The sequence below is a fragment of the Microcaecilia unicolor genome, chromosome 2 (genome assembly GCF_901765095.1).
Source record: "Microcaecilia unicolor chromosome 2, aMicUni1.1, whole genome shotgun sequence".
NCBI lineage: Eukaryota > Metazoa > Chordata > Amphibia > Gymnophiona > Siphonopidae > Microcaecilia > Microcaecilia unicolor.
The window spans coordinates 119,667,529-119,685,795 of record NC_044032.1 but is presented as its reverse complement, the minus strand read 5'-3'; the positions used below and the strand labels follow the sequence as shown (position 1 = coordinate 119,685,795).

Below are 18,267 nucleotides of genomic sequence, written 5' to 3'. Positions count from 1 at the left end.
CCTCAAAAAACATGATAAATATTACTTGCCAGCCTCAGATGTCATACTCAGGTCTATGATAGTGCATGCAGGTTCCTGTCGTTTCATAGTAGGTGCAGTGCACTTCAGACAGGTGGACCCAGACCCATACCCCTCCTACCTGTTACATTTGTGGAGGATAGAGTGAGCCCTCCAAAACCCACCAGAAACCCTCTGTACCCACATGTAGGTGCCTCCCTTCACCCATAAGGGCTATGGTAGTGGTGTACAGTTGGAGGTAGTGGGTTTTTGGGGGCTCAGCACACAAGGTAAGGGAGCTATGTACCTGGGATCATTTTATGAAGTCCACTGCAGTGCCCCCTAGGGTGTCCGATTGCTGTCCTGGCATGTCAGGGGGACCAGTGTACTACAAATGCTGGCTCCTCCCACGTCCAAATGGCTTGCATTTGGACATTTTAGACTTGGACGTCTTTGGTTTCAAAAATCAAAGAATTCCAAATCTAAAGACGTCCAAATCCAAGGATGTCCTTGGTATTTTTGAAACAAAACATGGACGTTCATCTTTTTTTGAAAATGACCTTTCCCCACCTCCAAATTTGGACGTTTTACAAAGATGTCCAAATTCCGACTTAGACGTTTCTTTCGAAAATGCCCCCCTTTGTCTCATTAATCCATGCTTTTGAACATGTTCTGTAATTTTGTTCTTTATCATAGTCTCTACCATTTTGTCTGGCACCGATGTCAGGCTCACCAGTCTAATTTCCTGGATCTCCTCTGAAACCTTTTTTAAAAATTGCTGTTATATTGGCCGCCCTCCAATCTTCCGGAACCAAGCTTAATTTTAAAGACAAATTACATATTACTAACAATAGTTCTGCAAGTTCATTTTTCATTTCTATCCGTACTCGGAGATGAATACCATCCAGTCCAGAACATCTGTTACTCTTCAATTTGTCAAATTGTGCCATTACATCTTCCAGGTTTATAGAGATTTCATTCAGTTTCTCTGACTTGTCAGATTTGAATACCATTTCTGACACTAGTATCTCTCCCAAATCTTCGAAGCAAAGAATTCATTTAATCTCTGCCCTATGGCTTTGTCTTTCCTGAATGCTCCTTTTATCTCATGGATATCTAGCGGTCCAACCGATTCTTTTGCCTGCTTCTTGCTTTTATAATATACCTAAAAAATTTTTTTACTATGTGTTTTTGTCTCTAACACAATCTTTTTTTCAAAGTCCCCCTTTGCCTTCCTTATCAGTGCTTTGCATTTGACTTGCCATTCCTTATGCTGTTTCTTACTATTTTCAGTCGGTTCCTTCTTCCATTTTCTGAAGGGTTTTCATTTAGCTCTAATAGCTTCCTTCACCTCACTTTTTAACCATGCTGGCTGATCTTCCTTCCTCCTTTTTTAATACACAAAATATATTTGGCCTGGGCTTCCAGGATGATATTTTTGAACATCATCCACACCTGATGTAAATTTTTGACCTTTGCAGCTGCTCGTCTACGTTTTTCTTTTCACAGAGTTCTTCTCATTTTATCATAGCCTCCTTTTTGAAAGTTAAATGCTAACGTGTTGGATTTCCTTTGTGTAGTTACTCCAAAGCCGATATCATATCTGATCATATTATGATGTATGTTATTAAGCAGCCCCAACACCATTACCTCCTGCACCAGATCATGCGCTCCACTAAGGACTAGGTCTAGAATTTTTCCTTCTCTTGTTGGCTCCTCTACCTGCTCCATAAAGCAGTCCTTGATTCCCATGTTCCGTGGGATTGTAATAAAATGGAAGTTTTTGCTGATCTGGCAAGCTGAAACTTTAAGAAGTCAACAGGAAGTGGAGGATTTGATTATCAAGCTCCACGAGGAGAACCTTTGCTATTAGTAGGACTTTCCATTTGCCCTAGTCTTCATTGTGAAAAGACAAAACTGTCATATGCACAGCAGTGAGAATGTAGTTAAAGCTTTGGTAGCAACTGGCTTCATGGATGTAGAGACCACTGTGAGACTCTGAAGAAAAGGAGAGAGTGTCAAGTGTCAGTGAGTGAGCAATGGATGCCATAGGCTGCAGCAACAGGAAATAGGTCCCAGAGCAAGAGTATGTAAAGTCACCCCACTGAATGGATTTAAAGGAGTAGACATCATGTGAGGACTAGGATTTGAGGGTGGGATTGAATTAGGGCACCTGGGCAGTTGTTATTAACTAGGTCTTATTGTGATGCAAACATGTGGGAAAGTGTGGGGTGTAAATGTGATGATTAAATAAGACTTGTGCTAAAATAGCATATGTAGTAGTAAAATAACACATCTTGAGGGAACCCATGAGCAAGGGTTGAGGTGGGCCTTCAGATTATACAGCCAGACAAAGTTACAAAAGTAAAGCAAACTCATTATTAACTCAAAAGCAGAGGCCTGTTACTTCACAGGCACAGAAACTGTGGGGTAAAGTCTCTTGCAATTCAAGAAAATCTTTACATAGGCCTGCGGCTGACAGGCTCTAAGACGTAGCTTATTCAGTCTCTGTCTCAGGTTGCACCAACTTTGGTCTGGTTCCAGCCTGGTTTCAAGAAAAGGATTCTCAAAGTGATTCAAGGTAAGGTTAACCTACCTGAGCCAGGTTATGGTAGCTACACACAGGGTAATGAAGGCTTTGCTTCTCCCTTCCATGGGCTTCCTTAACACAACTCTGACCATGCCTTTTTATATTTCCTGGCTGCTGTTCTTCAGGCTCCACCCCTCCTGTGTCGCTTCCTCTTTAGATAGGACTAAGGGGTTTAAGGTGGTACTGACTCTGAGGGAGTATTCTTCAGGGACAGGGGCAGTGTCATATAGACACCCTCACACCATATGTTAAACTATGCCCCAAAGGTGACAAAATCATTACAGAAGCAAATGGAAAAGTCCAATGTTGGGAAGAACAATTTAAGGAAAAACATAACCACCCAAATTAGTGGGGGGAAGCTATCAATGTGGGCAAATGTCAAGATGTGGTATTTTACTGTTAACCCCAGTTGTTAGTAACTAGGTCTCATGCAGGTCTCCCTCTCTCCTCTCTTAGGAGACTCCAACTTGTTTAATCTACCACAGCTCGCTTACTTCATCGCTCATTTCCTTTTGACCATGTTATGCCATTACTCCAGTCAGAACACTAGTTACCTCTCTCTGCTCGAATCCAATTCAGGCTGTGCATTTTAGTTTATAAATCCTGTCTTCAATTAGCTCCTGATTTATCTGGCATGTTTTTTCATACCATGTGCACCCTCCTGACAACTTCACTCCTCTGCACAGGTTCACTCTGGTTATCCCCTCCTTCTGTTATGCGTCTTGGTATTGCTCCTTGTTTTTCTAGGAGTTGGTTTATCCACCCCTCTCTAGACCTCCGCGGAACCCCTTTCCACGGTGAGGTGAACAGGGGTCCAAAGGAGTGCCTTCAGACACGGAGGTGTAGGGGGGGTGACAGAAGGCGCAGTTCAAATCTAATTCCCATGACCACAACTTTCTGTCTTCTAGGATCTAGGTGAATCTTTGGCCATTTATGTTCCCACATAAAGTCTACATGAGTGAAAGATAATTTACTTATGTGTATAGTATTTATGTGAGACAGTTTAAAGAGAAGGAAGAGATTGAAACTGAGACTGGAGAAGTTTAGTGATAAAGATAGTCTTTATTATCACCAAATAAAACTGCCAGCTGTTGCACACATCAGTCAAATTCTAGGTTCAAGGGACCGTAGCTTTGCCTCCTGGGAGCGTTGGGGAAAGAATCCGATTTTAACTCAGATTCACACTCCTTATATAGTATTTGCAGTCCATACAACTCAATGGAGAAAGACTTTTTTTCTAATTTTTTTTCATCTATGATTCATACTTAACCGCAGGTCAGGTGCCCACCTGCCCCTCCTTTCTGATATTACTTAATAACATCAATTTCCGGACTTGTAAACATCTTTCCTAATATAGAGAGATCAGTTTCTTTGTATCTTGTGACTCTGGGAGCCATTTTAACTACAACAGACTCTATGTTCTGAACCAAACTTTTTAGGATTTTAGCCATTAATTCCTTGATCTTGGCTTTTGCACTGCTTTTGAATGTCACACTAAATTCTAATAAGGCTTATCAAGCAGCCCTGCTTCTGCAGGTGCTCAGCAACAAGGCCATCATCAGATTTTTAGGCCTAGTCAGTGCTTTTCAGCAGTTTAAGCTATATAACTCGGCCCACCACTATTCCAGTGGATGGGTCTCAAGCTGGGACACATATTAACATCTTTCTACTACCATTAGCTATGCCGGACCCCAGCTCTGGAATTCACTCCCTGTTCAACTCTGTCTGGAAAGCTCCTATGCTCAGTTCAAAGCAGGACTGAAAACATACCTCTTCACTTCTACTTGCTCTTACAGTCAATAATATTGTGTGTGTTACTGTGAAGTGTACATTTTCTTAAGGCAGTTTTAATTTTTATTGTAAACCATATAGAAGCCAGCTTGGCACCTTGCAGTATATCAAGCCTTTGTAAGTAAGTAAAAAACAAAGTAAAAAATAAATAAAATAGAATGAGGTAGTGGTAAAATAACAAATCTTAATGGAAGGCCATGATGATAACTACGCCCTTTGGGGCTGCTTTTATAAACACACACTACTGGTTTTGCATGCATTAACACAGTACGCATTGTTAATATGCTCTCGTCTTTTTTCTATATTTGATGGTATGATTGTTCTGCTTGTCTGATTATATTGTCTATCTCTGCCTTGAGTGACTAACTGCTTTCCTTTTATATTATGGCGTTCCTTTCCTATATCCAAATTCTATATTGTAAACCGTTTCAATTTTGACTCAGTGAGAATTGGTATATCAAACCAAATAAACGATAAATGATAACTAGGTCCCATTGCATAAAATAGGACTTGCAGTAAAATAGCATGTGCTAATCAGTAACACAGGTTAGTAATTATGACCGTAGTGAGCCTGAATGTAACTCACCATATGTAGTGACATAGTAGATGATGGCAAATAAAGGCCTACATGGGCCATACAATCTGCCCAATAAGATAAACTTATAGCAAATGGTTCAGTATAACATATATATTCTTGATTTTGATCTGTCCTTGCCATTTTCAGGGCACAGACAGTAGAAGTCTGCCCAGTACTTGACTTGTTCCCAAACTACTGGAGTTTTTGTCAAAACTCATTCAGCCCATCCAGATGTGTCTAGCCGTAATCAGGGCACAGACCATAGTGGTCTGTCCAGCACTGGCCTTACTTCCCAATTACTGGAGTGGCCATCTACCACCACTGTTTTGATTACATTCTCTTTCTTTCTATATAGGAGTCCTTTGTGTTTCTTCCTTTCAATTTTGAATTCTGTTAACATTTTCATCTCCACCACTTCCTGCAAAAGGGCATTGCAAGCATCCACCACCCTCTCCATGAAAAAGTACTCTTAAGTCAACCCCCCTGCAACCTTAATTCATGTCCGCTTCCTCTTCTCTAGAAAAGATTTGTTTGCATATTAATACCTTCAAATATTTAAATGTCTGTATCATATGCCCCATATCCCTCTTTTCCTCTAGGGTATGTATATTCAGTTCTTGTAGTCTTTCCTTATGTGTCTTTTGGTTCAAACCTCATCATTTTTGTTGACTGTTTTTTTAAACCACTTCAAATCTTTTAATGTCCTTAGCGAGATATAGCCTCCAAAACTGAACACAGTACTCCAAGTGGAGCCTCGCCAATGAGTTGTAGAGGGACTTCTTTTCTTCCCCTAGTTATACCTCTATATACCCCTACCAGCCAGCCATGGTCCTTCCCTAGGATTTTTCTCCGTGAATACATAAGAGAGAGATTTGTTTAGCACAACTGCTTTGTACTCATTACGCTACACATAGCAGAAGTTGGCAGCTTTCAGCCTTACAATTCCATTGCTAGCCTTCCTCTTTGCACTAGCATATTTGGAAAAAATCATGTCACTTCTTTTAATTACTTTAGCCATTTTTTTCTTCCACCTGTGCTTTTGCTAACTGTGGGGTGCTTTTAATAAGGTGCGCTGAAAAGTGGCCTGCGCTGGTGTAGACGCGTGTATTGGGCGCGTGCAGGTCCATCTTTAAGCGCGCCTGAAAAAAAAGGCCTTTTTGGGGGGGCCTAAAATGGACATGCGGCAAAATAAAAATTGGCACCCATCCATTTTGGATCTGAGACCTTACCACCACCCATTGACCTAACGGTAAAGTCTCACGTGTTAACCAGGTGGTAATGGTCTACGTGCGTACAATGTCGATTACTGCCCAGTTAGCTCTGCGCACTTGAAAATTTCCAGTGCTTTTAATGGATGAGCATAAAAAATGAAATTACTACCCGGGCCACGCGGTAGCCAGGTGGTAGCTCAAAATCGATGCGCGTACGTGCCTACGCAGTTTATTAAAAGGGCCCCTGAATTTCCCTCTTTGCTTCCTCGAGGTTTACACAGTAATCTTTTCTATGTTTTTCTATATTTCTTGAATGCTGCCTCTTTTACATTTTTTTTTTCAGCCACTTGTTTGGAGGACCATATAGGCTTTCTGTTTCTCTTGCTTTTGTTTACTTTCCTAATATAAAAATCTGTTGCTGAATTAATAGCTGCTTTCAGCTTGGACCACTACTCTTCCGCTTCTCCTTTTTCTACTAATTCTGTCAGGTCTTTCTTCAGGTACTCCCCCATTTTACTGATTTGTGATCCGCAGTGAACTAAATTCTGGGGTATTTGCGGATAATAAGCCTTGTATAACATAACAATTGGAATTTCAAGTTGATTTATAAATTATTATTAATAGTATGGTTTTCTACTCCAAGAATATATTTAGAATTTTTGTGTGTGTGTGTGTTTCTTAACAGAGTATAGATTATGAAAACATTAAAGCTTTGAAGAATCCAAAGTACATGGACCGAGCAGCAAAACGTAGAAAGAGAGTGGGAAGTGAAGGCTCTTTTCAGCGAGATGATGCTCCAGCCTCTGTACATGTGTATGTTTCTTAAGCCTTACTCCAAGTTATGACTGCTTCATGTAATTTTATTATCTAATTTTAATCTAATTCAGTAATTCTCAACCCTATCCCTCAGGACATACCTTGCCAGTCAGGTTTTCAGGATACCCACAATGAATATTCTTAAGATATCTGCATACAGTGGAGGTAATGCATGCAAATTTATGCATATTGTGGATAGCCTGAAAATCTGACTGGCTGGGTCTCCTGAGGACTGGTTTGAGAACCCTTGATCTAATTAAATATCAGTAAAGTTAATGCTGAAAATGCAGTGCACTCTTGACATTTTACTGTGCATAGTTTCATTTGGATCCATTTGTATGCTTGTCCTATGTATGCTAGCATTATTCTCCTATACTTCAAAGATTGCTTATCAGACAGTTTAGTAATACAGTAGTTAGTTTAGGAGCTTCACACCAAAAAAGGAAATTGACTCTGATATGTTTTTTGATGTGATCATGCATTCATTTTTAAATAAATAGCAAAACTGATGCTGTTTTATACTCGCATGCTCACCGTCCTTAATTTTATTCTAAAGTGAAATTGATGACAGCAACAAAGGTCGAAAAATGCTGGAGCAGATGGGATGGAAAAAGGGAGAAGGACTAGGAAAAGACGGAAGTGGAATGAAAGATCCGGTAAGTTCTTGACCTTTACGCTTTATCATAGTGTTTGCCTAGTTATTTTCAGCAAATGCCTTTAATAAACTTAAAAGAAAAGTTAATGTTAATTTTGGGTAGGTTAACACTTGCTGGAGCCAAACAGAACAAACTCTCATCTTTTTATCAAAAACAGGTGACTTCACTGCATCACCTATTCCTTCTAATGTAATTGCAAAAAAAAAAAAAAACAAATTAGTAGAAAGAAGGGACTGCCACTGTTGGTATCTTTTGACTAATGTTTCTTAGAACTGGATGATCTCTCTCACCAGTTTTTAATCCATTGCTGGTTATAAAATTTCAGCCAGTGGAACTTGTGGGCCTCATATTCAAAATAATTTAAACAGCCAGGAGAGGCTCTTGGCCATTCAGTCACCTGTCTGGATAGTGACCACTGAAAATGGCTGGTTAGCGCTCAAGCTGAAGCCAGCTATTTTGGGAGTGTTCTGGGGACAGAGTCGCCACTTAATTAAAGGGTTCTTTTACCAAGCTGTGTGGGAAAAGGGCCCTGCGCTAGCGACGGGGGCCATTTTTCCCATGCGCCAGGGTCCTCTTTAACGCAGCGGTTAAAAAAGCCCCCAGCACACATGGCCATGCGGTAAGAGGATCCCTTACCACCATCCATTGAGGTAGCAATATGGATTCCCATGCTAACCCGGCGGTAACTAGGCAGCACGCGGTGATTCCTGATTACCGCTGGGTTATCACCGTGCGCGCCATTTCCTGGGGTTTTCTTTTTCTCCCAAAAATGGCACAGGCTCAGGATGGGACTACTGCCGGCGGCTGCATTGGGCTGGCGGTAGTCCCAAAAGAGAAAGCGTTAAGTCCTTGTTTGTCTTAGTGCCGCTCTGTAAAAGGGGCCCTAAGTGCAATATTTGGCACTTAACCGGTTACAATTAACCACATAAATAGGACTGCATGAAAGGCAGTGCTGTCTTCTTTATAATTGGTTAAGTGCTGAATATTCCACTTAACTATTTTGGCCGTCTCCATATACCCAGAAATTAAATGGCCAACATTGAATTTCCAGGTAATAATTCCAGTGGCGGTCAGCAAAATGCCGATCACTGTCAGCTTGGTATCGTGCCCTGTACGTTTTAATTCCAAGAGAGGGCAGTGTATGTAGTTTGAACGTTCTGGCAAATGACTGAAAGGTAGTACAGTACAGTCTTGATTATCCGACTTAAATGGGGCTGACCTGTTGTCAGATAATGAAAAGTCAGGTAATACAGAAAGCAATGGTAACCCCTTAAAAATGCACAGAAAACATACTTTATGCATAAAGAACAGGCATAGGGTATCTTTAAAACATATTGTTTATTAACACTAATTAGCAATGAAAAAATTTTAAACATTGTACAGCAGGTAATTTGAACAGAAATACAGTACAGAGCAGTATACAGTACAGCAGTTGTACAGCAGGCAATGTGAACAGAAATACAGAACCAAGCAAGGGAACCATATTTATATACTGTTTGTTCAGCTTCACTAGAGTTGTCTTCTACATCAGGCAGTGTGAACCGAGCAGAGCTCACAGCTTTGTCTTCTGCAGTCAATAATAGTTTGAAGCAGAAATAAATACAGCAGAACTAAAACTGAAAACTCTCCGAATCTAAGAATGAGAGTATGAATAAAGAAAGTCATGTAAATGTCCTGGAACTATCAGGAATAGTTGTACCTGCAGTACTATACTGCATAAAACTCATTGTGCACAAGAATCTTACCATGCTTTGCTTGCTGCAAAAGCACAGTCTCATGTCAAAAATGGTTCCCTGGCAGGAAAAGCAGGCTGTCAGGCTACATAGGCATGTCTGGTCCAAAAATGTTTTGCAAAAGCACGGTCTCAGATCAAAAATGATTCCCTGACAGGAAAAACAAGGTCTCAGTTCAAAACATCTTTAATGGTCACTTTCTTTAGCATGTCTTTCTGCAAATTTTTCTGCTCTATAGACAAAACAACTTTTTTCCTCTTTTAACTGGCCAAAAATTGCTGCCATGCTGTAAAAGCAAGGGCTCAGCTTAAAACTTCTTCAACGGAAGAGAAGCCGCTTGCTTCTTAATGACAATGAGGGGTGCATAAAGAAGTACATAAGTATTGCCATACTGGAAAAGACCAAAGGTCCATCGAGCCCAGCATTCTGTTTCCAGCAGTGGCCAGTCCAGGTCACAAATACCCGGCAAGATCCCAAAAATGTACAAAACATTTTATGCTGCTTATCCCGGAAATAGTGGATTTTCCCCATTTAATAATGGTCTATGGGCTTTTCCTTTAGGAAGCCGTCCAAACCTTTTTTAAACTTCGCTAAGCTAACCGCCTTTACCACATTCTCTGGCAGTGAATTCCAGAGTTTAATTACACGTTGAGTATCAGCTTCAAAGTGTGGTTCCCTTGCAGAGAAACACTGTCTCAGATCAAACATGGTTTCCTTGCAGCGCGTGAAGCTGGGAAATAGGAAGAGAAGCCACACGCTTTTTAATGGCTATGCAATGACGTCACCAGGGAGTCTGTCAGATATGCCGGATGGTCAGCTTAGCAAAGGACAGATAATCAAGATTGTACTGTACTCCCTTCCAACCTTGAGGGCATAGAAAAATGAGGAGGTCCCCGGGAAAGTATAGATTGGGGGGGGGGGGGGGGGGTTCTTGGAGTCTTTAAAGGATGGAGAACAATGCGGTATTAAAGAAATACTTTGTTACAAATACATTCTAAAAAAGAACAGAAAACAAACAAAAATAAACAGCCACATGAATAAAGTGAGTCATCAGCTTATTGCTGTTTCTGGTCAGCAGTGGTAATCATTAGACATCAAATATTGCACAACTTTAATGGGAAAGGCAGGTACTTTAGTATCAAAACACAACTGCTGTAGGGACATTAGTTTTGTCTATTGGCAAGCAGGATGTAATCAGGCACACATGGCCTCCTAGGGTAGAACAGTTCTTCCAGAACTCAGAACTAGTGTCTTCATGCAGAAGTGTTACTTCCTGCCAATATAACCTGTTCTAATATAGTAGAGGAATCAGGGGTTCAATTCCAGATAGTTCCTCATCCCTCTAAAGACTAGAGGGTTATATGATATCCTGAATCGCAGGGACCTCAACTTAATGTATTTGCAAAGAGAAGTTCAAAATGAACATTTCCCCCTCTGTTTTCCCCAGTTTGACTATAGAGGGTTGGCTGTGTTCACTGGATCTTGAGGAGACCCACACAGATATTTCAATTCATCCAAAATGCAGAAAATATATCAGTTTCATGAGGTAAACCACCTAGCACTTCCCCTTTGGCCTCTTCTCAGCCCCTGAGGTTTTCACCAGATATCTGATGGTCTTATAGCAGCTCATCTGCACAAACAGGAGCATCCAGTTTTCCATACCTGATGACATCATCAAAGGATTTAGCACACACTCAGGAACATAACAGTTCATCTCCTTTACATCAGTTTCTGAAACTCTTCAGCCTACTAAAATGAGCTCATTCATAGGATCTATTCTAGACACATATTAAGTAAATGTTTTCCTCCCACCAGAGAAAATGCAAAAGCTAACGCATTCTGGAAAATGTTTGTTTGTATATTAATACCTTTCAAATATTTGAATGTCTGTCATCCTTATCTCTCCTTCCCTCCAGCATAGAGATACTATTCTCATGAACCCCATCTACCTTACATATACTGAAGAGAAAACAACATTGACCCAGAATCTATCTCCCACCTTACCCTCCTCTCTCTTATCACCTGTCTCTACCTACCTACCCATCCATTTACTACCCATCCATCCTTCTATTATGTTATACTTAATTTCCTACTTTACATAACAAAATTCTGTGTTACCTATTACTATGTAAGCCGCATTGAGCCTGCTTTTAGTGGGAAAGTGCAGGATACAAATATAATAAATAAAACTCTATCCAGGACACAGCCTTCTGCTGCCTCGTTGTCTTTTAGATTTTTGTTGGAGCATTTGGTGCTTTAATTGCTATACATATAAACATTGTTCCCTCACCTCCTCCTCCACCTGAAAGGACTATGCTCTAACGCTCACGTCCATGGCAGCATCGGGGACAGAAGTCAGACCCCTTCTCAGTCTAAACAACAACCCAGTTTTTGACTCCATCCTAGAGAGCATTGCTACCCATGCCAAGCAATCTACCAGTAGGAGGTAGACTTATCCTCTTTATACAGAGGTGGCCACTCATAACCTCCGACCGTTGGGTGCTACGTATCATACAGCAGGATTACACTCTGCGTTGGGGAAAAAAGATGACTATCCATCAAGAGAGTCTCGTTTCAACTCCCTCCAGATGATAGTACTTTTGAGAGGAGCTCTCTGCTGTCTCCAGCAGAATTCAGTAAAACGTTCCTCCATTGGAGGAGGGTCAAGGGTTTTTCTCCAGATACTTTCTCATACCAAAAAAGACAGGGTGGCGGGGAGTACAACCAATTCTCAATCTGCGAGGTTTGAACAAATTCCTATTCAAAGAAAAATTTTGCATGGTTTCCCTGGGATCACTAATTCTCATGATACAACTCAACGACTGGCTTTGCTGTCTAGATATGAAGGAGGTATGTACTCACATACCTATTCTCCCTGTACACAGAAAGTTCCTGCACTTCTGCTGTGGGGCTGTGCATTATCACTACAAAGTCTTGCCATTCAGCTTGGTTTGGGCCCCTAGAGTCTTCACAAAATGCCTAATAATGGTAGCTGCAATGTTCCACAAGTAGGGCACACACATCTTCCCATATCACGATGACTGGTTAATCAAGGCAGCCTCCCAAGAGTCAGCACAGACCTCAATTCAATCCGCTGTACAGCTCCTAGAACTCCTTGGTTTTGTGATAAATTACCCCAAATCACATCTGCAGTGAGTTCAGATCTTACAGATCATTGGGGCTGTCCTGGACACCACTCAGGATCAAGCCTTCCTCCCTCAGCCGAGAGCAAACAACATAATTCATCTCTCCACTGTATCTACTCATCAGATTTTCCGCCCACTCAGCCACTTAATTTCACCAGTCCATGTAACACCATTGACTTGGCTCCACTTCTGAATTCCTCAGTGGGTGCTCTCCTGTCAATGGTCTCAAGCCACTGGCTCACTCTCAGCTTGTATTCGAGTTACACCACAGCTGCAACACTCTCCACAGTGGTGGATGATTCCCTAGAATCTCATCCAGAGACTTCTGTTTCAGCCCCTTCCACCTCACAAAGTCCTCATCACGGATGCCTCCATGGTAGGTTGGGGTGCTCATCTTGATGGTCTCCATACCTAGGGTTTTAGTTCCCACAGGGGAGATGGCAATCTCTTAGAACTATGAGCTATCTGGAACGCCCTCAAAACTTTCCAAGACCGCATCCTAGATCAGATATTCTAATTCACACGGACAACCAGGTTGCGATGTATTACGTGAATAAAACCACGTCTGTGGATAAACAATCCAGATATGGACTTGGGCAGCTTTTTGAAACATCTGTATAAGAGCTATTTCTGTAGCTGGCAAACAGAATGCTGTGACAAAATTGAGCAGAGTCCTTCAATCTCACGAATGGTCCCTCAGCATGCCTGTGGCTAGTTGAATATTCCAGCAGTGGGGGACCCTAACAATAGACCTCTTCAGTACATCAAGCTTCCCTGCTTTTGTTCCAGAATCTATGCTCCCAACCATATAGGCCCAGATGCTTTCCTGCTCCATTGGGAAACAGATCTTCAGTAGGCCGTTCCCCCACTACCTCTCATTGGGAAAACTCTTCTCAAGCTATGTTGAGACCAAGGGACCATGATCCTAATTGCTCCCTACTGGCCACATCCAATTTGGTTCCCTCTTCTCCTAGAGTTATCATGCAAGGAACTGTTGAGGGTAGCTCTTTTCCAACCCTAGTAACACCTTTGCTCTCTCGCCCTGACAACTTGGTTTTTGACGACATAGATTTACTTTCCTTAAATCTTCCAGACGGTGTCTCTAGGATACTCCTAGCCTCTAGTAAATCTTCTACACAGAAATGTTACCATTTCAAGTGGAGATGATTTTCCCTCTGGTGTACAACCAGAGCACTCGGCCCTGCTAGATGCTCTCTTACTACCTTTATGGAGTATGTCCTCCATCTTTCTAATTCTGGCCTCAAAACTAACATAGAGTACACTTGAGTGCCATTATCACTTTTTACTCTAGGATTGATAATAAGCCAGTTTCCATTCATCCTTTGATAATTCATGAAAGGAGGTTTGGTATGGAATAAAACTATCAAACCACCTCCAGTGATGTGGGATCTCAATGTCATCCTCACAGCTCTCATGAAACCTCCATTTGAACCACTTCATTCCTGTTCTGTGAAGTTCCTTACATGCAAGGTATTCTTAATAGCACTTACTACCACCTGAAGAGTAAGCAGACTTCAAGCCCTTGTGGAAGACTTAGGTTATACCACAACAGGTCTGTTTTCCCAAACCCACCCCAGTGGTATTGGAGTTCCACCTCAATCAGTCCATTGTACGTCCTGTTTTACATAGTAACATAGTAGATGACGGCAGAAAAAGACCTGCACGGTCCATCCAGTCTGCCCAACAAGATAAACTCATATGTGCTAGTTTTTTGTGTATACCTTACCTTGATTTGTACCTGTCTTTTTCAGGGCACAGACCGTATAAGTCCGCCCAGTACTATCCCCCGCCTCCCAACCACAAGCCCCGCCTCCCACCACCAGCTCTGGCACAGACCGTATAAGTCTACCCAGCACTATCCCCGCCTCCCAACCACCAGCCCTGGCACAGACCGTATAAGTCTGCCCAGCACTAGCCCCGCCTCCCAACCGTCTCTGCCACCCATTCAAGGCTAAGCTCCTGAGGATCCCTTCCTTCTGAACAGGATTCCTTTATGTTTATCCCACGCATGTTTGAATTCCATTACCGTTTTCCTCTCCACCACCTCCCGCGGGAGGGCATTCCAAGCATCCACCACCCTCTCTGTGAAAAAATACTTCCTGACATTTTTCTTAAGTTTTCTTCCCTAAGTCACACTCTCAGCCTGGAGAAGCAGCACTGCATACCTTAGACTGCAAGTGTACACTAGCATACTATCTGCAGCATACAAAACTTCATAGGAAGTTCTTCCAGCTTTTTGTGTCTTTCAACCGTAACAGAGTAGGAATTCCCATCACCAAACATACTATTTCGACTTGGGTGGCTGACTTTATCTCCTACACTTGTGTTCAGGCTGGGCTCACAATGTAAGAGCCATGGTGGCCTCAGTAGCCCATTTTCACTCTGCCTCCATCAAAGAAATTTGCAAGGCGGCAATGTGGTCTTCTATCCACACCTTCACTGCTTACTGCTGTGTGGAGCAGCATTCTAGATGGGATAACCAGTTTGGACAAGCAGTCCTGCAAAATCGTTTTACTGCTTGAATGTCAACTCTGCTCTCCAGCCCTTTTTTCCACTTGGTAGTTCTCAAGATGATTATTATATTTGTGAGCCTGGCAGCTAGCGAGTCCCACATATGAGAATATCATGCCTCCTTGTCCTCGGAGAAGACAAAGTTACTTATCTGTAGCAGGTGTTCTCCGAGGACAGTAGGCATATATTATCACATCCCTTCCACCTTGGAGTTGTCTTCTTAGCTTTAGTGTATACTTCTGGTCCCGTACTCAAGTGTTGGGCAGGAAGGCACCCACACATGCATGGTGGGGGCACTGCCTCAAAGTTTTAAAGTGATAGTGCACTATGGTAGTGTCCACAACGGGCTCCGTGAATGATGTCACTCGCCTGTGAGAATATATGCCTGCTGTCCTCGGAGAACACCTTCTGCAGGTAAGTAACTGCTTTTTTGAATCAATGGACAAGATCTTTGAAGGGGGCTTAAAATATACATAACAGTTTTTTAAGTCTGTTGTCCTCTCTATTTTGTAGATCCAGCTTCAACTGCGGAAGAAACAAGCAGGACTGGGTGCAAGCACGCCTGGCTCAGTTGAAGATGCTTCTGCCACAAGTAAAAACAAACATAACTGGGAGAAAGCAAGGGAGAGGTTTTTTGAGACCTTTCAGAATGTTAATTTGAAAGAAGATCTGCCTAAACCCATCTCCTGGGTGAAAGGGACAGTGGAGTGAAAATTCTCAGTTACTCACTGCAGATGTGCTGCAGTAAATTGCAGGCTTGTAATAGCCATTCTTTCAAAAGAGCAACAGGGGTGGGGGGTGTTATCTGTAATCAAGACCCAGTGCCAGAAGCAAGACTTGGAAAGGTTCAGTTGACTTTTATTGATATCTTCAGGACTTTTTTGAAAGTTCAAAACTGTAAATTACATTGACATCGGAAATAATTAAGTTGTGGTTTCAAATGTAAATAAGTCTGTCATGATTGTAATTTTTTATTTTAATTTCAGTGTATTTCTGTGAAATATCACCAGTAAATTAGAGACATTTTATTTTCTGGATCTTGATCTATCTCTGCCTAACCTTTGAAGAGATTGGTTTCTTATAGCTAGATGGTTTCTTATAGCTAGTGCTTTTGGTTTTCAGGGTTTTTTTTTATTTAACAGACTATAAAATCTGATGAGTTCTAAGCTGGATGCAGTGATGACTTCTGTAGCTGCTGGTAGTTCTGAAAGAAATTTTGTTCAAACTATATGGACACTACTGGTTTTTTTTTTACACAAGTGAAGTTGGCACACCCTGTATTTTAGAGCTCCACTTTTCTCCATGACTTGCCAGTTTTAAATCCCTGAAAACTAGTCTCAAATATGACATAAAGAATTCTGAGGCTCATCTATTCTGCCTCTAGATCCCAGCACAAACAAACAGGCATATATAATGCAGGTGTCTGTGGTTTTGTGTTTTTGTGTGTGTTTTTTTTTTTTTCAACTTCCATCCCTTTCCCATATAGATGTTTACAATTGTTTTGAATAGCAATCACAAACACTGGCACAAATAGTGTGTTTAGTATAGGTGCAGGAATCAAATAACTATATGAATTCAAAGAAGATTCCTTATAACCCTCTTGCTAAAAGATCAATTAAGTTTTTAGGTATGGCACCTCAGTGATGCTGATCCCAAAACATTTCTTTCAAAGGGATTTCCTCTGCATCAATTTCTTCATTGGTACCATAGATGTTAATCTTGTCAATTCCAAACCATTATCATTTCTTTCATTTTGTATTTTTTATATATATTTTTTTATATTTTTAACTTTAAGGGCCATACTAAGCGACACTGTAGGCTCGCAAAATGTTTAGCACGCACTAATGCTAAAGACATTCATAGAAATATATAGATGTCTCTAGCATTAGCGTGCTCTAAAAAGTTAGCGCACCTACAAGCACGGCTTAATAAACAGGGCCCTTAATAATTAAATAACTTGAGCATCATAAATAGTACTTAGCTTAATAGAGATTTTCAAAAGGGGAAGCAGTGCCAACATGTATTTCGCCAGTAGCTGTTTCAAAATATTCTCAGGGGAGCACCTTGAAACAGCTACTGGCGCAACACGTGTCGGCACTGCTTCCCCTTTTGAAAATCTCTATTCAGCTATATGCTATTAACAATGCTCAAGTTATTTAATTATTTAAAGATTAAAATATAAAAAAGCATACATAAAAAAAATACAAAATGAAACAAATGACTATGTTTTGGAATTGACAACATTAACATCTATGGTACCGATGAAGAAATTGCTGCAGAGGGAATCCCTTTGAAAGAAATGTTTTGGGATCAGTATCACTGAAGCGCTGTACCTAAAAATGTAATTGATCTTTTAGCCAAGAGGGTTATAAGGAATCTTCTTTGAATTCATACAATTGTTTTGATATATACATCTTAAAAAGAAGACTTGGTTTACACAATTTAGTACACGAGTGCAATGTAATACTGATAATGTTCAAGAAGTAATAACAGTTAAGATAATTTAAATACCACTCATCCTTTATCTAGTTTTACTTTTCATTCTGAGTGTCTCATTCTTAAACCACTTTTTATTTATTATTTTTTAACGGTTATATATATTACTGGGATTCAAGATATACACCGTTTTCCTAGACGGATTTTTTTAAATTATATTTTTATTGAAAATAAAATTGTATATAATATTTCAGAGCTTTGACTTGGTCAAACTTTTAAAAAATTAGTGTAATATAAATCATTTAATTATAAATGGTACCTATTACAAAGAAGTATAAAACTATCCCAACACAAAATACAGTGCCATATTCATGTTTTTAGATTCCAGCTACTTATATGTAGATGGTATATTCAGACTAGATCTCCAATTCCAACTAACCTTGATTTGGCAGGTAAGGAATTCCTTGTACTGGTGATGGTCCAGACAGAACCTAGATAGAAGGAGGACCATATGTACTAAATGGTTACTGATCACCACAAATCAGAGTCTTGAGATGGGGAGTCACCCTCCTGCACAAGTTTGGTGAAGAGCTGTGATCCTTTGAGGGGAAGTCTTTGCAAATGGTATGCCCTGGAAATGAGAGCTGTCATCCTTGTCTTGAAGGTCTTCCAAGACCAAATTCATCAGTTGGTAAAAAGATAATATTGTACACTGGTTAACAGTCAATTACCTGAATAAGGAAGGTGGCACAAGGAATTAACAGTATTATCAAGGACACATA

At 40.8% G+C, this 18,267-nt stretch overlaps 1 protein-coding gene across 3 annotated transcripts in view; it reads left to right on the top strand.

Annotated features, from left to right (window-relative positions):
* Positions 1-16,077, top strand: part of AGGF1 (angiogenic factor with G-patch and FHA domains 1) — a 126,289-nt gene extending 110,212 nt beyond the window's left edge. For all 3 annotated transcript variants that reach the window (XM_030193254.1, XM_030193255.1, XM_030193253.1), the window contains 3 exons: positions 6,852-6,979; positions 7,539-7,638; positions 15,563-16,077. In XM_030193254.1, coding sequence (XP_030049114.1) covers positions 6,852-6,979; positions 7,539-7,638; positions 15,563-15,760 — 426 coding nt within the window. In that variant the 3' untranslated portion in view covers positions 15,761-16,077. The remainder of the gene's footprint in view (positions 1-6,851; positions 6,980-7,538; positions 7,639-15,562) is intronic.
* Positions 16,078-18,267: the final 2,190 nt, after the last annotated feature.